At 69.0% G+C, this 20,219-nt stretch overlaps 1 protein-coding gene across 1 annotated transcript in view; it reads left to right on the plus strand.

Moving 5' to 3' along the window:
• Positions 1 to 5,203: 5,203 nt before the first annotated feature.
• The window catches only part of MUC5B (mucin 5B, oligomeric mucus/gel-forming), a 31,053-nt gene continuing 16,037 nt past the window's right edge, over positions 5,204 to 20,219 (plus strand). Inside the window, 31 exon segments of the mRNA XM_044260352.1 lie at positions 5,204 to 5,288; positions 7,311 to 7,382; positions 7,815 to 7,865; positions 8,156 to 8,417; positions 8,543 to 8,657; positions 8,788 to 8,878; positions 9,145 to 9,251; positions 10,010 to 10,211; positions 10,636 to 10,770; positions 10,847 to 10,964; positions 11,052 to 11,190; positions 11,505 to 11,615; positions 11,827 to 11,896; positions 12,237 to 12,374; positions 12,705 to 12,869; positions 13,145 to 13,239; positions 14,121 to 14,247; positions 14,458 to 14,713; positions 15,048 to 15,103; positions 15,189 to 15,289; positions 15,371 to 15,522; positions 15,828 to 15,966; positions 16,047 to 16,167; positions 16,684 to 17,009; positions 17,403 to 17,642; positions 18,346 to 18,502; positions 18,684 to 18,812; positions 18,914 to 19,058; positions 19,149 to 19,192; positions 19,272 to 19,469; positions 19,666 to 20,115. Of these exon segments, the coding sequence (XP_044116287.1) occupies positions 5,204 to 5,288; positions 7,311 to 7,382; positions 7,815 to 7,865; positions 8,156 to 8,417; positions 8,543 to 8,657; positions 8,788 to 8,878; positions 9,145 to 9,251; positions 10,010 to 10,211; positions 10,636 to 10,770; positions 10,847 to 10,964; positions 11,052 to 11,190; positions 11,505 to 11,615; positions 11,827 to 11,896; positions 12,237 to 12,374; positions 12,705 to 12,869; positions 13,145 to 13,239; positions 14,121 to 14,247; positions 14,458 to 14,713; positions 15,048 to 15,103; positions 15,189 to 15,289; positions 15,371 to 15,522; positions 15,828 to 15,966; positions 16,047 to 16,167; positions 16,684 to 17,009; positions 17,403 to 17,642; positions 18,346 to 18,502; positions 18,684 to 18,812; positions 18,914 to 19,058; positions 19,149 to 19,192; positions 19,272 to 19,469; positions 19,666 to 20,115 (4,597 nt within the window).

Below are 20,219 nucleotides of genomic sequence, written 5' to 3' on the forward strand. Positions count from 1 at the left end.
ACGGCAAGGACCCCAACACGGGGCTCCACCCCAGGACCCCGGGATCACGACCCCAGCCGAAGGGAGATGCTTCACCCGCTGAGCCCCCCAGGCGCCCCAGAACAACACAGTCTTTTTTTTCCCCCAAGATTTTATTTATTTGGGAGAGAGACAGTGAGAGGGGAGGAGGCCAGAGGGAGAAGCAGACGCCCCGGCAGAGGCCCCCGATGCGGGACTCGATCCTGGGACTCTGGGATCGCGCCCCGAGCCGAAGGCAGTGGCTTAACCACCCGAGTCCCCAGGCGCCCGGAACAGCACGGTCTCAGCCAACAACGGGGGAAGGAGAGATTTAGGAATGCTTCCAGTCCGTGAAGACAGCGGAACCCCACACGCCCAGATCTAGGAGGCCCAGCGGGGCGCGTGCTGCGGGGCACGGACACGAGGAAGGGTCTCCAGTGACAGCCCCACCGCAGCCCCCAAGGCGGCAGCCAGGGACGCGCGAACTGAGCCCCGCGCTTGGGACAGGAAGGCGCTCGCGACGGTCGGAGCAGGGAAAAGGCGGCAGACAGAGGCGGCCGCAGAGAAGCGCACAGCTGTTCCCGGAGACAGCCCGGCCAGCGGCCACAGGCGAGCAGCGCCGCGTCAGAAGCAGAAGCGACGCCGCCCCTGGTGGGACAGCCGTGCGCGTGCCCGGGGCCAGCCGTGCGCGTGTCCGGGGCCAGCCGTGCGCGTGCCCGGGGACAGCCGTGCGCGTGCCCGGGGCCAGCCGCGCGCGTGCCCGGGGCCAGCCACACACGACCCGGGCCCGCCGTGAGCGCGGTGTGCGAGGCGCCGGCAAACCGATGCCGAAGCGCCACATTCTTCACCAGCACCCGGCGGGCGCGGCCGGAGCGCACGCATCTGACCCCCGTGCACAGACCGGGGGCACCTGACCATCTCAGTGGATGCAGAAATGGGATTTGCCGGAACTTCTCGCCCTTCCACGATGAAACTCTCAGCAAACCGGAACGAGGAGGAAACCACCATCGTAAAGGGGAGTATGAGCAGCCCTGATGTCGCTCCCGGCGGCGACCCATGCGCGCACAGACGAGAACGGGACGCCCACGCCCAGCGGCCACTCCGCAGAGCGCCGGGCACGCGACGAAACACAAGGTCCTGGGGCCTGGACCGGAAAGGAGGCGCGGACGACACGGGCTTACATGCAGAAAACTCTAGAAACTTCACGAAGAAACCGATCAAGCCTCCTGTGGTCTGAATGTGATCTCCCGAAATCCACATGTCGAAGACCTGCCCCCCAGCGATGGTGTTGGCGGGTGGGCGCTCTGGGGGGTGACCAGGTCATGAAGGTGGGGTCTGCGTGGACCGGGTCAGAGCAGAGCCCCTGGGCCTTGTCCGCTTGGCCGTAGGTCAGCAGTCTGCGCCAGCAGAGAGCCGTCCTGACCCCAGCCGGCCCTTCGTTCACTACTGGGGGGAACACAAAATGCTGTCCGTGTTGTGGAAACTACTTTGGCCATCCCCTAGAAAGTGAAGCACAGGATTAGGACACGATTCGGCGAGTCCACTCCCGGGTCCGTCCCCAAAGACACTGGAAGCAGGGACCCAGGCGGATCCTTGCACGGTCGTGTTCCTATGCTCACAGCTGGAAGCGGCCCCCCGTCCGTCAGCAGATGATACGGAAACGGGGTCTGGCGTGTTCGCACAGTGCAGTCCTGAGCCCGAGAAAGGGGGGCCTTCTGACCCCTGCCGCCACACCTCGTGAACATGGTGCTGAGCGGGAGAGCCAGACCCAAGGGGTAGGCACTGTGTGATCCCACTCCTCTGGTCTCCGGGGCCACCGGATCCGGACACAGAGAGGGGTGGGCAGGCACCAGGGCCCAAGGAGTTCCTAGGGTTCCTTAGTTCTCTAAGTCCTTAGAGAACTAGTCCTTAGTTCTCTAGTTCACTAACTAGTCGTTAGTTCTCTAAGGACAGAGTCTTTCTGGAAAGAGTAAAGGTGATCTGGACAGAGGGCAGCGAGTATTGGTCCCCCCTCACCGCCCAGAACCATCACCCCCTGGTCCCTGCAAAGCTCCCATGTGGTCACCAATGGCCGTGTGTCCTGAGCTCCGTGGGGCAGGACCTTCGTTCTCCTTGTCCAACTTGCCTCCAGGGCCCGGGGCCGTCCCACCCTGGGGCTCAGAATTTGCTAGAAGGAAGGAAGCAGAAACAGAGGACAAGGGGGAGGAAAGGGACCTGGGTGAAGAGGTTGGGGGCTTGTGGCTGCCACCCGAGGCAGGGCTGTCCTGTGGGAGGCGCTCCACATGCCTGCAGCCTGCCCGGAGGTGGGGGCGGGGGGACAGCCTGTCTCACAGTGGGGATGGCTCCAGGGTCCAGCCCCCTCCGCAGCCTCAGCCCACCCCAGGGTCACTTGTCCCCTCCAGTGGGAGGTCAAGGGCTCCTCTCCACAGCCCAAGTGCCCTGCACGGGGCGGAGGTGCTCAGGGACGTGGGTCAAAGACCAGCTGGGGGCCCCCAGGGCCATGATGCACTCGCCGCCTGATTCTCCTGGACCAGGCTGGTCCCCCGAGTCTCACGGGAAACACCCTGAGCATGCTTGGGCGGGGTGTGGGGGGTAGAACTCGCCGTTCCAAAGCCCAGGTGGGAGGGGCCTCTTACGCACGTGTCACCTGGGGTCCTTCCCTGCTCGGGCCACCCTCCCCACTGGGGCCACCAGCCTGGACGATCAGGCTAGTCCAGTAGTCACACCACTGGGCTCTTAGCTCTGCGGAGCACAAGCCCCTGGGGTGTAGTCCAGGGCTGCCAGGGTCCCCGTGGCTGTGGCACACCGCCGTCCGGGGGAGACAGGAGGCAGCAGGTGTGAAAGGCCCCATCCCAGGGCGGTCCGGGGCGGGCTCTGAGCCAGCCAAGCTTGTGCCCCCAGGACCGTGCCCCCGTCCTCCCGCACCCTCCACGGTGCCCGAGGTGCGGCAGCTCGCCCAGCCACTCTCAGGAAGGGCCGGGGTCTTGGTGCCTCGTCCTTGCTGCCAGGATGCAGGGGTGCAGGGAGGCGTGAGCTCAGCACCTCCAAAATCCCTTGAGGGGTGGGGCAGTGCGCCTCTGGGCTCTGCACGGCCGGGTCTGTGGCCTGAGCGAGGACAGGGGCGGACCCAGGGCGCACGGGCTTCCTGGCACCGTCCCTGGCGGAGCCTTCCCGAGCTCCAGGGGGCGGCCGCTTCCAGGCAGCCGGTTCCCTTCCCTCCCTTTATCTCCGTCCTCGGCTCCGTCAAGTGTGAAGGGGTAAACTCGCTGAGCAAACAGGGCCGGGGCCGCATCCGGGATGTCTCAAGAGCTGTGCCTCGGCCCGGAGTGCGGCGCGGGGAGGGGCGGCGCTGGGCGGCCCGGAGCGCCTACTGTGTGCCGCGGTGGGCAGCGGGCAAGGCCCCTGTCGTGGGAAGCTCTCCTTCCGGGGTGGGGTGGGGAGGGAGAGACGGCAAACCAGAAGCCCCGAACAGCTCACGGTCAGGTCCCCAGTCCGGGGCTCATACGGGCAGGGGCGGGGGGCTGGCGGGCCCTGAAGGCCGCGGGGTGCTTGCCGAGTCGGGGGGCCAGGGCAGCACAGCAGGGGCCTGGTGGCCGGGCGCCGCGTGGGGCACGGACGAGAGCCGGAGCCCTCGGGGAAGCCCAGGGAAGCTGCGGGGCCCGAGGGAGGCCCGGAGATCTGCGGACGTGAGTGGGCAGCGCGCCAGGCCCGTCGGCGGGAGCTCCGAGGCCAGGAAGCGGGGCCGGCTCCCGGGGGGTGGGTGCACCGAAGAGGCCGCCGGCAGACCCCGGACCCCCAGACGCACGGCAGTGGCCCAGATGTTGGCCGGAGGGGCCCTCTGCCAATCAGAGGGGGTGACTGCCAGGCGCGAGGCGTGAAAGTTTGAGGAAGGTTTGTGCGTGGCCCCAGCAATTCCACTGATGTGAACGATCCCGGGAAAGACAATGCAGGGGGCCTGGCTTGCGCACCATAGAGAAGCTACGGGGGCTTCCCGCACCTCCCAGCCAGGTCCGCCCATGGGCCGCTCGCAGACACTCTGGCGTGCGGGAAGGGTGCCCAGCGCTGTTGCTGGAGCCAGAGAACCAGACGCTGCGGTGCGGGTCAGAGGGGACAGCGAGGCTGAGCCACGCTGGGAGAAGGTTACCATGTGGCCCTGCCAGGCCAGACCAGCCAGGAAGCTGGGATTTCGTGGCTCCCACTCAGGGCGGCACTGGGGTTGAGAGACCCCCCAGTCTGAGACCCGCTCAGACTGAGGTGACCTCGTCAGCCCTGCCGGGGGCCCCAGGAGCACATCAGTGTGGCGACATCAGTCCCTGTGTGGCCTGCCATCCACCCAGGACCCTGGTGACTCACGGACCCAGAGGGACAGCGGCTTCCTCTGTGCGACCCGGCCTCGGGCCACCTAGCCAGCTTCAGAAGCGAGGGGATGGTCAAACCCGCCATGCTGGGAGCTCCTGGTCCTGCCTCGGCCAGGGCAGGCGTGGGACAAAGGCCAGCCTGGTGTCTACGATCAGGGCCTCAGTTTCCCCTTAAATCTGAAGTTGGTGACAGAGAGGAGCCCCGAGATCTTCAGGGGCACTGGTCGGCATGGTTAGGGTGGGTCTCTGGGCATGGAGCCCCGTCCCAGGACCCCCACAGGCCATGTAGCCCAGGTACCCCACCCTGCACACATGGCTGACCACGCCCTAGCTGAGCAGAAGCCCCAGGAACCCGGGGTGAACACCCCCGGCCAGCGCCCAAGGCTACCCGATGGCTGAGGCCTTGGCCAGGTTCTGGGGAGGGGATCGATGTGCGGGATCAGCGTGGGGTCATGCTGACCACCTCCCTACTGAGTGAGCAAGGCACGACCAGGGCGGCTCGGACGGCTGCGTGCAGGGGCCTTGCCCCCCCAGATGGGCCGCTGGCACCAGGCGGTCACCTCTCTCCCTCTGATTCTCAGACGCTGCGGAGGGGCGGGGGAGAGTGGGGGCAAGGGTCCTGTGAATCTGGGGCCCCGAGCCGCCCGCAAATCCTTCCTCCTCCAGGCGTCTTTCCTGCCTCAGCCCCTCCCCAAGAGCAAACACACGTGGCCACCTTGGGGGGAAGGACGGAGCCCTGCGTGGCCCAGGAGCCGGGCGCCGGGCCAAGGCTTCTTGCTATATAAGCCCCAGGGTCCCCAGGGAGCAAGCACTGGGGCCCACTCCCTCCCGGCCACCAGCCCGCCGCCATGCCAGCCCCCAGGATGGGTGCCCTGAACGGGTGCCTGGTGCTGGCCTGGGTCCTGGCGGCCCTGCTTTTGGTGCAGGAGACAGGTGAGGATGAGGACCCGGCTCTTTCTCTGCAGCAGGGGAGCCCCGCAGGCCACTCGCCGGGGATCCTCCTCCTGAGAATGGGCAGGCAAGAGCCCGCCCTGTGTGTCCCCACTGGGGCCCCGAGGCTCTCAGCCTCCAGCCAGGAGAAGCTGGGCCCCCAGGGAGAACCGCCGAGAGCGTGTTGGGGTGGGGGTGGGAGAGAGGCCAAGGCTGGGTGTCTCTCTGGTCCTTGGAGCTCCCCACGGCGGCTCCAAAATTCCTGCTCTGATTAGGGTTGGAACAGCCCCCCCCCCAGCTCCCAGGGGCTCCCCGTCCCCTCCGTGGCACTTAGCATCTAGGGGAAGCACCACTGGCCCTAATACTTACTGTCAACATGAAAGACACAGCCTCAGGGGCTGCCTGGGTGACACCCAGCAGGGCTGGCCTGGAGCCCTGGCCACTGCAGGCCACCCCGCCCAGGGTCAGCCCTGAGCTCTGCTCCTGTGAGGCCTCCCCACGGTGCGTCCCCTGGGCTCGGGGGGGTCCAGGCAGATGGACACTGGCCCATGGCCCTCTCCGTCGGTCGTTTCGTGGCGTGGAGCAGGGCTGGGGGGTGGGGGAGTCCCCCAGAGTGACTTGCAATGGGGTGCCGGGCCCCCAGCCCACCGGGCTGTTCAGGTGCCCACCCGCTGGTTCGCACGGCCCCCACGCGGCCGGGCCCTCCCAGGCTCTGGGCCGCGCTGGCCTTGCAGCCTGTGCCTGAAGAGTGCCTTCTCCAACGAGCCACCTCACCCCTGCCCGCTCCTCTCTGGGGGGGTGACCACCGCTGGGGTAGGCTAAGGCCGTCCAAGAGGAGGTCCCTACGTCGCGGTGTGTATGGGCTGTGGTGTGGTGCACCGTCGGTAGCGGGCGGTCCCCTGGCCCCGGCGGTGCCGACCCAGTCTCGCTGGGCGAGTGCCTCTGCCCGAGGTGGGTCCCGAGTTGAGTCAATTCTCGTGGAGACGGGGCCTGGATGGGGATGAAACCGGGCCTGGATGGGGAGGCGACGGGCAGGCCAAGCACCCCCGTGACTCTCTCTGGCTTTTGACCGTGGGGTGCGGCCGTGGCTGGCCGCGGCCAGGCTCACGTGGGAGGAGCTGCTGGTCTGGGGTCCAGCGTGGAAAGGGGTACGTCTGTGCCTGTAGGAAACACAGTCCGCTGGGGCCCTTGAAAGCCAAGTTCGATACCGGGCCAGGCCCTGTGGTTTCTGTCCGAGGTCCCTGCTGGGAGAGTCGAACAGGAAGCAGAGGCCGTCCCCGTGGCCTCCCTGTGCCCCTCGCCAAGCAGGTCACACCGGGGATATGGGGACATCGCCCCCCCCACTCCCCAGGAAGTGCCGTCTTGGGCTGAGTGTGGAGACTCCTGGCAGACCAAAGGGAGGATGGCAGGCCGTGTGAAGGGGGTGTGCAGCCTGGGCTCAGCAGAGGCGCCTGGACGGCTCGCCGCTGTCCGCCATGGCAGCGAGGGCGCCTGAGGGCCTGGCCACCGGGGCAGTCAGGCTGGTGGAGGAGGCCCCGTCTGGAGGTGGTGGGCACACAGGCCCCTGGGGACAGCCACCCTGGCACCAGGGCCCTTGGGCCTCCTGCTGCCGTAATGGACCGTTCTAACTCGAATCTGGCTCTGGTCTTGGATTTCTGCTAAGTCACGCCTAGAAGCCTCCCCAACTGCGTGTGTCCTTCTCCCCAACAAAGACGGTCTTTGTCCTTCTCCAAGGGACGCACAGGATGGGGCCGAACCCTCTTCTGGGGTGGCCGGGGTCAGTGGCAACAACGCCTTTTCCTGATTCCGCTCTCTCGCCTGGAGGCAGCCAACGGCCGTGTCTGGGCAGGACGAGGCACCACCTGCGTTTGTGGACGGGGAGGGTGGGGGTCAGCACAAGGGTCCCGGCGGAGGCTTCCCGCCCGGCAGAGCCCTGCTTTCCACCCTGTCGCATGTCCGTGGGGCCTGCCCAGGAAGGATGCAGAAAGTCCAGCAGCCCAGGGACCCCATCGCCTTTCCCCGCAGAGACCCAGAGCAGTGTGGAGCCCAGCCAGCCAAGCAGAGAGGCCGCAGAGCACAGCCGGAGGGTGGACGTCGGTATGCGGCCCAGGCTCGGAGGGCGGGGGGTGGCCCTCGGCAGGCAGAAGGGGCTGGGCTCCAAGTGGCCTGGCAACCTGGACGGGGGATGGGGACAGACCCCTTTCCACATCGGCTGCATGTCACAGAGACCCTTCTGGATCCCACCTGCCCACAAGAAGGGACGGCAGGGGGCACGGGCCCCGGAAAGCTAAGGCACAGAGCAGAGAGCCTGAAACGCTCACACACGCCCACGCCCACGCGTGCTCACACCTTGCACATGCACGTTCACACACACACTTGGGGCAGTAGTGTGTCTTGGGCAGGTGGGGAGGGCCTGGGAGGGGCAGCCCCAGTCCTTGGGCTCGATGGGCTGCGTCAGGGCGGCCAGCGAGAAGGGTGGGGGTCTCCGGCCCGGCCGTGTCTCTAGTGTGACCTGGCCTCCCTCCACAGCCTGGAGCATGACCGTCATCCCGCCCGTCACTGTCTTGCCCACCGTGAGCTGTGAGTGGACGCTGAGCACGGCTGGTGGGGGGCGGGGGTACTCAGAGATCTGCGGGGGAGCAGTGCGGGCAGCTGAACGGCCCCGGTCCCAGCCGGGAGCCCTCCCTGTGGCCAGCTCTTCTGGGCGCTGACCCCAGGTGCTGGGTCCAGGGGGAAGGGCGCTCAGGGCGGCGAGGCGGGCGAGCGGCCGCCCTCCTGGCCCCCCTCCTCTCTAGACCCGGGGACGGCCACCCGCAGGTGGCTGGCAGGGCTGGTGGCGTCTGCTGGGGCCCCACACGCTCTCCCCGCAGCCCGGAACCCCGCGCACAACGGGCGCGTCTGCAGCACCTGGGGCGACTTCCACTACAAGACCTTCGACGGCGACATCTTCCGCTTCCCCGGCCGGTGCAACTACGTCCTGTCCGCGCACTGCGGCGCCGCGTACGAGGACTTCAACGTGCAGCTGCGCCGCGGCCTGGCCGGCTCCAGGCCCACCATCACCCACGTCGTCCTCAAGACCCAGGGGCTGGTGCTGGAGGCCTCCAACGGCTCCGTCCTCATCAACGGGCGGCGGTGAGCCTGGGGCGGGCTGCGGCGGAGCCGGGACTCTGGGGGGGGGTGGGGGCTTGGGATGTGCGGGGAGGGCCCCGGACCCTGCTGGACACCCGCTGCGGGATGACCAGAACTTTGCACCCCAGAGAGGAGCTGCCCTACAGCCGTGCAGGCCTGCTGGTGGAGCAGAGCAGCGTCTATGTCAAGGTCACTGTCCGGCTGCTGCTGACCTTCGTGTGGAACAGAGATGACAGTGCCCTGGTAAGGACGCCCTGTCCCCCACGCCCTTCCTGGCCAGGTCGGGGCGAGCCTCCCAGCCCTGGGGGCAGGGGAAGCAGGTGAGGGCTCGGCCTGGCCGGCTGAGGCTGGACCTTCCCTCCTCTGCCCCCAGCTGGAGCTGGACCCCAAGTACGCCAACCAGACATGTGGTCTGTGCGGGGACTTCAACGGGCTCCCGGCTGTCACCGAGTTCTACTCCCTTAGTGAGTGCCCTGGGCTCAGGGTGGGGTCAGGGAATGGCAGGAAGCCAAGCCTGTGGGTCCCTTGGGGGACTGGATGGTCCCGAGGAGGCCTGGGGGGGGCAGCCTGGGTGGCCCCACTGAGACACTGGGCGGTCCTCAAGCCAGTGGTGCCCCCGAGAGAAGTTCCCGGCACCCCGGGCACAGGTAGGGGGTCCCCCGGCTGCCACTGCCCGCATGGCCCCCAGGGGCCCTCAGCACGCCCCACGCTGAGCACCTCTTGTCCACAGACACTAGGCTGACCCCTCTGCAGTTCGGGAACCTACAGAAGCTGGACGGGCCCACAGAGCAGTGCCAGGACCCCCCATCTTCCCCGGCCAGCAACTGCACAGACGTGGTGAGCCTATGGCCCCTGCTTCCCCAAGGGCAGGGGGCCGCCAGGGGCACAGGCTCAGGCTTCCCAGGCTGGGGCCTGGGGTGTCCAGGTGAGAGAGGGTCTCCTAGCCCCCAGGCGGCCGGGGACACAGCCTCCAGTCTGGAGCCATGCCCTCTCACCGACTCACCTCCACTGACACACACGCTCTGAGTGTGCACGTGTGTGTGTCCTTCTGCGTGTGCAAATACGTGTCGGCACACATACAGTCCTGCCTGGGAGGGGGCGGGGAGGCCCCACTTTTCGGGTCTATCTGTGAGCTTTAAGTCAGGATGTGGAGGCTCAGTCCAGCCCCGGCTGGTGGGGGCGGGGGGCTGCTGGGGAGGGAGGAAGGGTGCCCTGGTGGGCTCTGGCTCTGCTAGGGCTGCCTGAGGGCCTCCCCCTTCTCTGACTGGCCTCCTGGGTGCTCCCACCGTGAGCAGGTGCATCCTGGAGCCCTGGCGTGGGCTGGGTCCACAGTCCTGGCTCAGTCCCCAGAGCCAAGCAGAGCTCTGCACCCGGTGGGGGCCAGTCCACGTGGCGGGGGGAGGCTGGGAGGGCCGCCAGCCGGTGGGGCGGACAGTTGCATGGGAGCACGGAAGGACAGACGGTGGGTGAACGTGTGGGTAGACGGACAGACGGATGAAGGGAAGAAGGAACTTCAGGGGAGGAAGGGGGTCCCCTGGCCTGGAAATGTCTGCAGGGCCCGAGGGTGGACAGTGCCGAGCGTCTGTGCTCCCCAGGAGGGCGTCTGCCGCCGCACCTTGCTCGGCCCGGCCTTTGCGGAGTGCAACAAGCTGGTGGACCCCACTGCGTATGTGGCCGCCTGTACCCAGGACCTGTGCCGCTGCCGCACCTGCCCGTGTGCCACCTTCGCAGAGTATTCTCGCCAGTGCGCCCATGCGGGGGGGCAGCCCCGGGACTGGAGGGGCCCCGACCTCTGCCGTGAGTGGCTCCCAACAGGGCCAGCCCCCACACTCACAAGGGGTCCCTGGGGATGGGGGCAGCACCCCTGGGCAGGACATCTGGCATCTGGCTGGGGACCCGGGACAGGGGGCGTTGGTCAGGAGGGTGGGCAGGAGAGCAGAAGGGGATACGCCTGGGGGACCCAGGCTGGGTGCCACGAGCCGAGCTCACCAGAAGCCAGGCGGACCCGAAGGGGCTATCCGGGAGGCTCTGTGGTCTGGGTTCCCCTGCCTGCCGCCTCACCCAGAGGAGAGCCACGGTCCAGGCCAGGCGGGGCCCGGCCTCCCAAGATGAGGGGTTCCCTAGGCCCGGGTGTAGCACACAAACGGCTGAAAGTGGAGGGTCCTGTTCGCCCCGTGCGTGGGCAGCTTCCTGGGGCCTGACCGCTGTCTCCCCCCTGCAGCCCAGACCTGCCCCCACAGCATGCGGCACCAGGAGTGCGGCTCGCCCTGCGCCGACACCTGCTCCAACCCCCAGCGCTCCCAGCTCTGCGAGGACCACTGTGTGGACGGCTGCTTCTGCCCCCCAGGCAGGTCATCCTGGCCCCACGCCCCGCTGCCCCAGTCACGAGGTTCCAGCACCTGACCCGGCACTCACGATGCCCCCCCCTCTAGGCACGGTGCTGGATGATGCCACCCACCAGGGCTGTCTGCCCCTGCAGCAGTGTCCCTGCACGCACGGGGGCCGCACCTACGCCCCGGGAGCCTCCTTCACCAGCAGCTGCCGCGCCTGGTAGGCCTCCCGTCTGCCCGGGCCGGGGTGGGGGCCCATGGGATGGGCTCTGTCCCCTCTGCTCACGCCCCCCTGTCCCCTTCCCAGCACCTGCTCCGGGGGGCTGTGGCAGTGCCAGGACCTTCCGTGCCCCGGCACCTGCTCTGTCCAGGGTGGGTCGCACATCTCCACCTACGACCAGAGGCTCTATGACGTGCACGGGGACTGCAGCTACGTCCTGTCCAAGGTGTGGCTCCGGTGGGGTTGGCAGACCTGTTCAGGGACTCTCAGGCCCCCCCCGCCCCCACGCAGGGTGCCATGATGGCCGTCAGAAGGGTGAGGCCCCCCAGATCTCCTCCTGGGGTCCCAGCCCCAAGGGAAGCCCCTGGGCTCACACTTACTGGGCCAGGGGCTCCCAGGCCCTGAGACGAGCTGCCTGGAGGTGGCCGCCGGGGCCACGGGCCACCGTGGGCCACCACCGATCTGCACCCACACGGGCAGTGCTGGGAACAGGCCCCACACGAGTGCGTGCAGCAGCGCCCTGGTGGCTTTGCCCCGCAGACGTGTGCAGGGAGCAACTTCAGCGTGCTGGCCGAGCTGCGCAGGTGCGGCCTGACGGACAACGAGAACTGCCTCAAATCGGTGGCGCTCAGTGTGAACGGCGGGGACACGGTGAGGCTCCCACAGGGACCCAGGGGAGCTGGCAGGATGCGTGGGCCCGGAGGACACTGACTCTCGCTCCCTGCTTACACGCCCCGCCCCGCTCCTGAGTCCCACGGAGCTGGAGGCTTGGCCTCTGCCGGGCTGGCCCCCGGGGGTGCTCCCTGGACCCCCGAGCAGGCAGGCTCCTCCCCGCACTGACCCGGCCACTTCCTCCCTGCAGGTCATCCAGATCCAGGCCAACGGCGGGGTGTTCGTGAACTCCATCTACACCCAGCTGCCCGTGTCGGCAGGTATGTGGCCCGGGACGGCTGGCCAGGCTGCAGCCGGGCGGCCCGCTCCCAGAGCCTGCACACGGCCAGCCAGGTCCCTCGCTGTTCTTCACGGCCCGGGGCCGTTCCTCAATATCCCGCCCGTAAGCGGGATGCGGTCGGACCCTCGGGGGCCCGGTGCGGAGCACACTCGGCGCCCGGCCTTCCGGGGACCAGGACCGGTCCCTGCCAACACTGCCCACTCCCAGGGCCTGCCGTACACCCGTCTCCTCCCAGCCTGTCCCGGAGGACCCTCCCCACCCCGGGGCTGTCGCCACGGCAAGGGCCTCGGCCTGACTCGGGCGCTGTCCCCACCCCGCAGCCGACATCACGGTCTTCCGGCCCACGTCCTTCTTCATCCTGGTGCACACGGGCCTCGGGCTTCAGCTGCGGGTCCAGCTGGTCCCGCTCATGCAGGTGTTTCTCCAGCTGGACCCGTCCTACCACGGGCGGACGTGCGGTGAGGCCGGCTGCGGCACGGGGCACCGGGCCCTGGGCTCGGCAGCAGGCGGGCTGGGCTAGAGCCTGGCAGGAAGTCGAGCCTGGGAGGGAGCTGCTCCTGGGGCGGTGACCTGGGGTGGGCTGCGGAGCCAGCCGGGCCATCCTTTTGGGGCAGGCTCTGCCCGTGGGCTGACCCCCTGGCGCGTCTGCCGATGGTGCTGGAACCAGGGCCGGGGCCGGGGCCCTCTGGCTGGTCTCCCGGCGAGGGTTTCTGGAGGGAACGCGGGGCCAGCGCAACGGCCCCGCTGGATGCCTCACTAATGCCCCCTCCCTGGGCCTCGGCCCCCAGGCCTGTGCGGGAACTTCAACCAGAACCAGGCCGACGACTTCCGGACCCTCAGCGGCGTGGTGGAGGGCACGGCCGCCGCCTTTGCCAACACCTGGAAGACCCAAGCCTCCTGCCCCAACGTCAAGAACAGCTTCGAGGACCCCTGCTCCCTCAGCGTGGAGAACGGTACTCCCACCCCTGGGGTCCCCCCCTTTACCTGGGCTGGGTCTAGGAGCTGGAGCTTCCATCTCCCCTGGCCCTGGGGTGGGTGGGGCTGGGGGACCCCACATCTGGGCGTGTGTGCGTGTGGGCAGTAGGGCCTGGGGCCCATCGGCACCGCGGGTCGGCCCCACACGTCACAGCTCTCCCGGGGGCGGGTGCAGGAGCGGGGGCTGCGGGGTGGGAGGCGCGGGGGAGGAGCCACGGGGCCGCCACCAGCCGGCTCGCCTTCCCCACCCCAGAGAACTACGCCCAGCACTGGTGTTCCCTGCTCACCGACCCGGCAGGAGCCTTCTCCCGTTGCCACTCTGTCCTCAACCCCGCGCCCTTCCACTCGGTGAGAATCCGGCCCCACCTGCAGCCTCCTCTCGGGGCTCCCCCTCCAGCATGTGCGCGGGTCGCCAGTCCTCCCCGGGTCCCGCAAGCTTGTCAGCTCTCCAGCGTGGGTTCTAGAGAAAGTGCTCTGTCCCAGTCCTGGAGGACAGAAGACGGAAAGCAAGGGGTGGGCCGGGCCACGCTCCCTCCTAAGGCTGTAGACCTTCCTTCTGAGGCTCCTTGGGGCTCTAGGTAATACCCAGGCTTGGGGCCACATCACCCCAACCTTTGCCTCCGTGCCCCTCCCCCGTGTCAGTGTCCAAATTCAGAGCCCATCCTGATGACCGCATCTTAATTGCATCTGCAAAGACCCTGTTTCCAGTAGGGTCATTTTCTTGGGCCCCGGAGGTTAGGACTTCTGCATGCCTTTTGGGGGGACCCCACCCAACCCACACAGCTGGCTCGAGGGCCACTTTCCCCGAAGCTCAAAGCCCACAGTGCCCACGAACGTACCCTCGGGAGTGCATGTCTACAGGTGGAGGGCTGGGCCCACCTCTGCCCACACTGGGCTGGCATAGTTCCCCTCTTCACCCCACGTGTGCGCCCCACAAGCGGTGACGTCTGCGGAACGCAGCCGGACTCCCCGGTCCTGTGGAGGCCCCTCCTGACCCTGACCTTCGCTTGGCCTCATGCCTTCTTTCTGCCCCGTCCCCAACCTGGCCTGCGCGGTCCCTTAGGGGTCTCTCCCGGGGTCCCCTCCACGAAGCCCCCGCCACTTCCATCCAGCGGTGCTGAGGGCCCTGCGTGTGGCGGAGCGCGCGGCCCCGGGTGGGGGTCCCAGGAAGGACGCACAGGGAGCGGGAGAGGAGGGTCCCTGACGGCCCCCCGCGGCCCCGTCCGCAGAACTGCATGTTCGACACGTGTAACTGCGAGAACAGCGAAGACTGCCTGTGCGCCGCCCTGTCCTCCTACGTGCACGCCTGCGCGGCCAAGGGGGTGCTCCTCCGCGGCTGGAGGGACGGCGTGTGCAGTGAGTGTCCCCGGGCCGGGCCGGCTGCGCTGGGGGTGGGTGCCCGGGGGGCGGGCGGACACTCCCACACCCACGTTCTCAGCTGGCGCTTCACGCTTCCTCATCTGCGCCAACCAAGGACCTGGTGTCGGGGGGAAACCGTCTTGGGCTGTGTGATCCCCAGCCTGGAGGGACCCTCCGGCCCCTGACCGAGTGCTGCCCCCGCCCCAGCCAAGTACGTGAGCAGCTGCCCCCAGTCCCAGAACTACAGCTATGTGGTGGACGGCTGCCAGCCCACCTGCCGCGCCCGGAGCCAGGTCGATGTCACCTGCAGCGTCCCCTTCCTGCCGGTGGACGGCTGCGTCTGCCCCGCGGGCACCTTCCTGGATGACTCGGGCACCTGCGTGTCGGCCGACGCCTGTCCCTGCTACTTCCATGGCTCCGTGCTGGTCCCAGGGGAGGTGGTACATGACGATGGCGTGGTGTGGTAAGCGGCCAGCTGGGCCCGTGTCCCCAGCCTGCCACTGCCCCCCCGACATCCTATCCTGAGCCTGCAACACTCTGGCCTCCCCATGTCTTACCCGAGGTCTCTGGGGCTCCTGGGGTGGTTCTGAAACACAGCGGGGCTCCCTGGGACGGATGCCCGCCCTCCGCCCCTCAGCTGTGCGGTACACAGGGACGCAGCCCCTGGCTGGGGGCAGGGTTCTGAGGGTCCAGTGCCCGGGCGGGGTGTGTGTGTTGGGCTCTGGGCAGAGCGCTGGGTGGGGCCCAAGGGGTGGTGGGTGGGCAGTGGGCCCAGCAGGCTGGCCTGTCTCTCACAGCTCGTGTGTGGCCGGGAGGCTGAGCTGCCTAGGAGCGGCGGAGCAGCGGAGCTCAGGTAGGGCCTCCCGCCGCGCCCGGGCTCAGGGGCTTCCGTGGGCCTGGGCTGCGGCCCCTCCCAGCCCAGTGGTCTCCCCCTGCAGGGTGTGTGGCCCCCATGGTGTACCTGGACTGCAGCAACGCCTCGGCGGGCGCGCCCGGGGCCGAGTGTCTCAGGAGCTGCCACACGCTGGACGTGGACTGTGTGAGTGGCCGGGAGAGCGGGCTGCGCCCCAGCGTCCCTGACCACGGGGGGGACAAGCGCTGACACCATGCCCGTCCACAGTTCAGCACCCACTGTGTGTCCGGCTGCGTCTGCCCCCTGGGGCTGGTGTCGGATGGCAGCGGGGGCTGTGTGGCCGAGGAGGACTGTCCCTGCCTGCACAACGAGGCTGTCTACAAGCCGGGGGACACCATCCGGGTGGACTGTAACACCTGGTGGGTCGGGGCCCCCCTGCAGGAGGGAGGGGGTGGGGGAGGAGCCGAGGCCTGGCGCTGTCCCCACCCCTGGGAAAGCCCGGGACGGTCCCCTCTGTCCTTAGAAGGTGCCCCTGGGGCCCGGCTGTTCAGAGCTGCCACCAGGACCCCTGCCCCTGCCTCACCAGGTGCTGAGGGCTTGGAAGCCAGAGAGAGGCGGGCGGTGGGCCGGTGTCCACACTGCCCCCTCTGCTTAGCCCTCTGCGGAGGGTGGCCGGCCGGGGCTGGTCCTGGGCTCGGGGTGAGCAGCTGTCTGCCGTCCTCAGCACCTGCAGGAACCGCCGGTGGGTGTGCGGCCACGAGCCCTGCCTGGGCACCTGCGTGGCCTATGGGGACGGTCACTTCATCACCTTCGACGGAGAGCGCTATGGCTTCGAAGGGACCTGCGAGTACACGCTGGTCCAGGTGCGTGGGGGCCCCTCGTCCCCCGACCCGGCCCACCTGTTCCCGCAGCCCGAGCTCACCCTGACCCCTGCCCACCCCAGGACTACTGTGGGAGCAACGGCACGACCAACGGGACCTTCCGTGTCGTCACCGAGAACGTCCCCTGCGGGACCACGGGCGTTACCTGCTCTAAGGCCATCAAGCTCTTCCTGGAGGTGAGGGGCCCCCGGGAGCCCTGTCCTTCCCTCTGTCCTCCCCTGGACAAATGGCCACAGCCGGGGCACCTGAAGCCAGAGAAATGCATTCTCTCGGTTCTGAGCCAGGAGTCTGGCAGCAGGGGTCCCAGGGCCGAGCCCCCTGCCGGCCTGGGGGGGGCTCCCTCCTGCCTCCCCCGCCCCTCCCCCACGGGCCCGCCCCTTCTCTCCTGTCCCAGGGACGCCTGTGTTTGGGCTGAGGCTCACCCTCATCCGGGTGAGCTCGTCCCTCCCTGACCCCCACAGAGACCCTTCCTCCAAACAAGGCCTCGTTCACCGCCTCCAGGGCTGGGATGCGGACACACGCTGTGGGCGCCTGTGTTCAGCCCACTACATCGGGGTGCCCAGTACCAGCCGAGGGAGGTCGACATTCACCAGGCGGAGAGCCACACTGCTCTCCGGGGACATCACCCCCACTGACCCGTGGCCCCTCCCCAGGCCCTCAGCTCTCCCTGCTCAGGTCCGGCCTCGTGTTCGCTGACAGTGTCGGGAGCCCGCTCCTCCTTGACCCCGGCCTCACACTTGGGCCCCTGACCGCCCGTGGGGCCCTTGCCTCAGGCCTCCGGTGGGCTCCAGCCCCCAAGCCGGCCCCTCAGTCCCTGCAGCCGCTGCCCTGTGCGTTCCCCGCAGGGCTACGAGCTGGTCCTGCAGGACGGCGGCTACAGGGTGCTGCAGTGGGGGCCGGGCGGACAGCCGCCCTACAAGGTCCGGTACACGGGCAACTACCTCACCGTGGAGACCCGCGGCGGCCTCGTGCTGTCCTGGGACCGGAGGACAAGCGTGTTCGTGCGGCTGACGCAGGACTACAAGGTGAGGGCTGGCGGGCTGCGGGCCCTCTGGGCATGGTCGGAGCCCCCACTCCTAGATCTGGCCCCGAGGGGGCCCTCCGGCAGCTGATGAGCCACTGAGGGCCGGGGCGAGTCCGCTCTCCACGCTGGCTTCCGAAGGGCATCTCGAGGCCAAACCGCCCAGCAGGCTGCGTCCTGGTCAGAACACTGTTCCTGCTCCGCGTGTCCCCACGCCCGCTAGGCCGGCCCCCGCCTGCCCCCATCCACCTGCCCGCCTGCTGGCTATAGGGCCCTCTGTGTGCCTGTCCTGCAAGTTCACAGGGCACTACCCTGGAGTCCCCCTGCCGGTCTGGGCTGGGTGTTGTACCCTCCGGCGGCCCCCCTGAGCCCCCCGGGCCGCCGCCCCCGTCTGCAGGGCCGGGTCTGCGGGCTCTGCGGGAACTTTGACGACAAGGCCGTCAACGACTTCACCACGCGGAGCCAGTCCGTGGCGGGCAGCGCCCTGGAGTTCGGCAACAGCTGGAAGTTCTCCCCGTCCTGCCCCGACGCCCCGGCCCCCAGGGACCCCTGCACCGCCAACCCGTACCGCAAGTCCTGGGCCCAGAAGCAGTGCAGCATCATCAACAGCGCGACCTTCGCCGCCTGCCACCCTCAGGTGGGCTGAGGCCCCGGGCTCTGACCTGGGGGCTGGGCCTGCCCCCCACTTCCGGCAGAGCTGGGTCTGGCCTGGGCTGGGCCTCCGAGCTTGGACTGGACGTGGGTGCTGGCACGTGGGAGGTCCAAGCGGTGTGCCACGACACCCCGGGGTCCGGCCGGGGCATCCCCGTGGCTTTCGTTGACCGCTCGGGCCCCTCCCCAGCAAGTGAGGCTGCGAGACATACGGACCGCGGGGGCCGCCTCCCCGTCCCACCACGTTCCCCGCCGCCGGGCCCCGCGAGCTCCAGGGACTGGCGGTTCTCCTCCGAGACTGCTCCCTGAGGTCCTTCCTCGGACTTTCCCGCGGACGCGGCTGCCCGCGCACAAGCGTGATCTCAGGGCGCAGGACCTGCTGCGGACGTGTGGGCGGCTTAGGAGGGACAGGCTGGTGGCAAACGTGTCTTGGGTCCCCTCTGGGCTCTGCTGCTTGAGGGAGGGGTGTGGTCAGGGGGCTGTCCCCTCACCCTGAGGACACCAGCAGGGTCGCGATGGCCGTGGGGAGGGCCGTCTCAACCACAGGTACGATGTGGCTGCGGCGATGGGGCCAGGCGGGTGGGAGTCACGGACCTCGGACACAGACGTGGGGTGCGTGTGCGGCCGCTCCCGCGCTCACGCAGGGCGGCGGGTCCCCCGACGAGGGCTGAGCGGCCCCTCCCCCCCAGGTGGACCCCGGCAAGTACTACGAGGCCTGCGTGGGCGACGCGTGCGCCTGCGACTCGGGGGGCGACTGCGAGTGTTTCTGCACGGCCGTGGCCGCCTACGCGCAGGCCTGCCGCGACGTGGGCGTGTGCGTGTCCTGGCGCACCCCGGACACCTGCCGTGAGTGGGGCTCTGCTGCGGCACTGCAGGGCGGGCAGGGAGGGGCCCGGGTGCCCAGGGGCGGGCCCACGTCTGGGTGCTAACGGACCAGCCGGGCCGGCCGCCGCGGGACAGGACCGGCGTGCTGAGGACGGGGCAGGAAGCAAGGGGTGCGCCCTCAGCCGCCCCCCTCCGCGCGCAGCCCTGTTCTGCGACTACTACAACCCCGAGGGCCAGTGTGAGTGGCACTACCAGCCGTGCGGGGCGCCCTGCATGAGGACGTGCCGGAACCCGGGCGGCCACTGTCTGCACGACCTGCCGGGCCTGGAAGGTGAGGGCAGGGAGGGGGACAGGTGGTGGGACGGCTGCCCCGCGCAGAGCCCAGCACCCGGCCCCGAGGCCGAGTCTCCTCCACGCTCTGTGCCTGCCCAGGCTGCTACCCGAGGTGCCCTCCCAGCGAGCCGTTCTTCAGCGAGGACCAGATGAAGTGCGTGGCCCAGTGTGGCTGTTACGACGAGGACGGGAACTACCACGACGTGGGCGCCAGGGTCCCCACGGCAGAGAACTGCCAGAGCTGGTGAGTGGGCGGGGCCCGGGGGCAGGGAGCCGGGCAGGGGTGCTGGTGTGGCCTGGCGGGCCCTCAGCGCTCCCCTCTCCTCTTCCCCAGTGAGTGCACTGCCGGCGGCCTCCAGTGCACACACAGCCTCACAGGTAAGGCAGAGGGGCGGCCCCGGGGCTGGGGCCGGGGCTGAGGGCTGCGAGTGAGCCCCATGCCGGCCCTGTCTCCCAGCCTGCACCTGCGTCTACGAGGGCAGGACCTACCATTACGAGGACGTCATCTACAACACGACCGACGGGCTCGGCGCCTGCTTGTTGGCCGTCTGCGGACAGAACGGAACCATCCTCCGGCGGGCTGTGGAGTGTCCCGGAACCCCGTCCACAACGCCCTTCACCTTCACCACCACCACGGTCCCGCTCTCCACGTCAGGTGAGCCTGGCGGACGCGCCGCTGGTCCTGCTCACCCCCGAAGCCTTAAGCCCAGACCCCGGGTGACAGTCTGGGCAGAGCAGGAGGTCAGAGCGGGCGTCCTCACCACAACCAACGGCCCCGGTCACCCCTGCTCCTGGGCATGGCTGGCAGGGGTGCAGAGGAGGCTGACGAGGTCCTCGCCCCCGGCCCACAGGCTCAGTTCACACCGTCACCACCGTGTGTGTGCGCGAGTTCTGCCTCTGGTCCGACTGGTATGACAGCGGCCCCCCGGAGCCCGGCATGGCGGGTGGAGACTTCGAGACGTTTGTGAACCTCAGGCAGAAGGGCTACGAGGTGTGCCTGGCCCCGGTGAGCATTGAGTGCCGGGCACGGCGACTCCCCGACACCCCACTACTGCAGCTGGGCCAGAAGGTGGAGTGCGATGTGGCCTGGGGGCTGACCTGCTTCAACAGTGAGCAGAGCCCCCCGCTCTGCCATGACTACGAGCTGCGGGTCCTCTGCTGCAGCTACCTGCCCTGTGGCTCCTCCCCCGGGGCCACGACCACGGCCCTCGGCACCACCACCTCCCCCGGGGCCACGACCACGGCCCTCGGCACCACCACCTCCCCCGGGGCCACGACCACGGCCCTTGGCACCACCACCTCCCCCGGGGCCACGACCACGGCCCTCGGCACCACCACCTCCCCCGGGGCCACGACCACGGCCCTCGGCACCACCACCTCCCCCGGGGCCACGACCACGGCCCTC

This window comes from Neovison vison, chromosome 7 (assembly GCF_020171115.1).
Source record: "Neovison vison isolate M4711 chromosome 7, ASM_NN_V1, whole genome shotgun sequence".
Lineage (NCBI taxonomy): Eukaryota > Metazoa > Chordata > Mammalia > Carnivora > Mustelidae > Neogale > Neogale vison.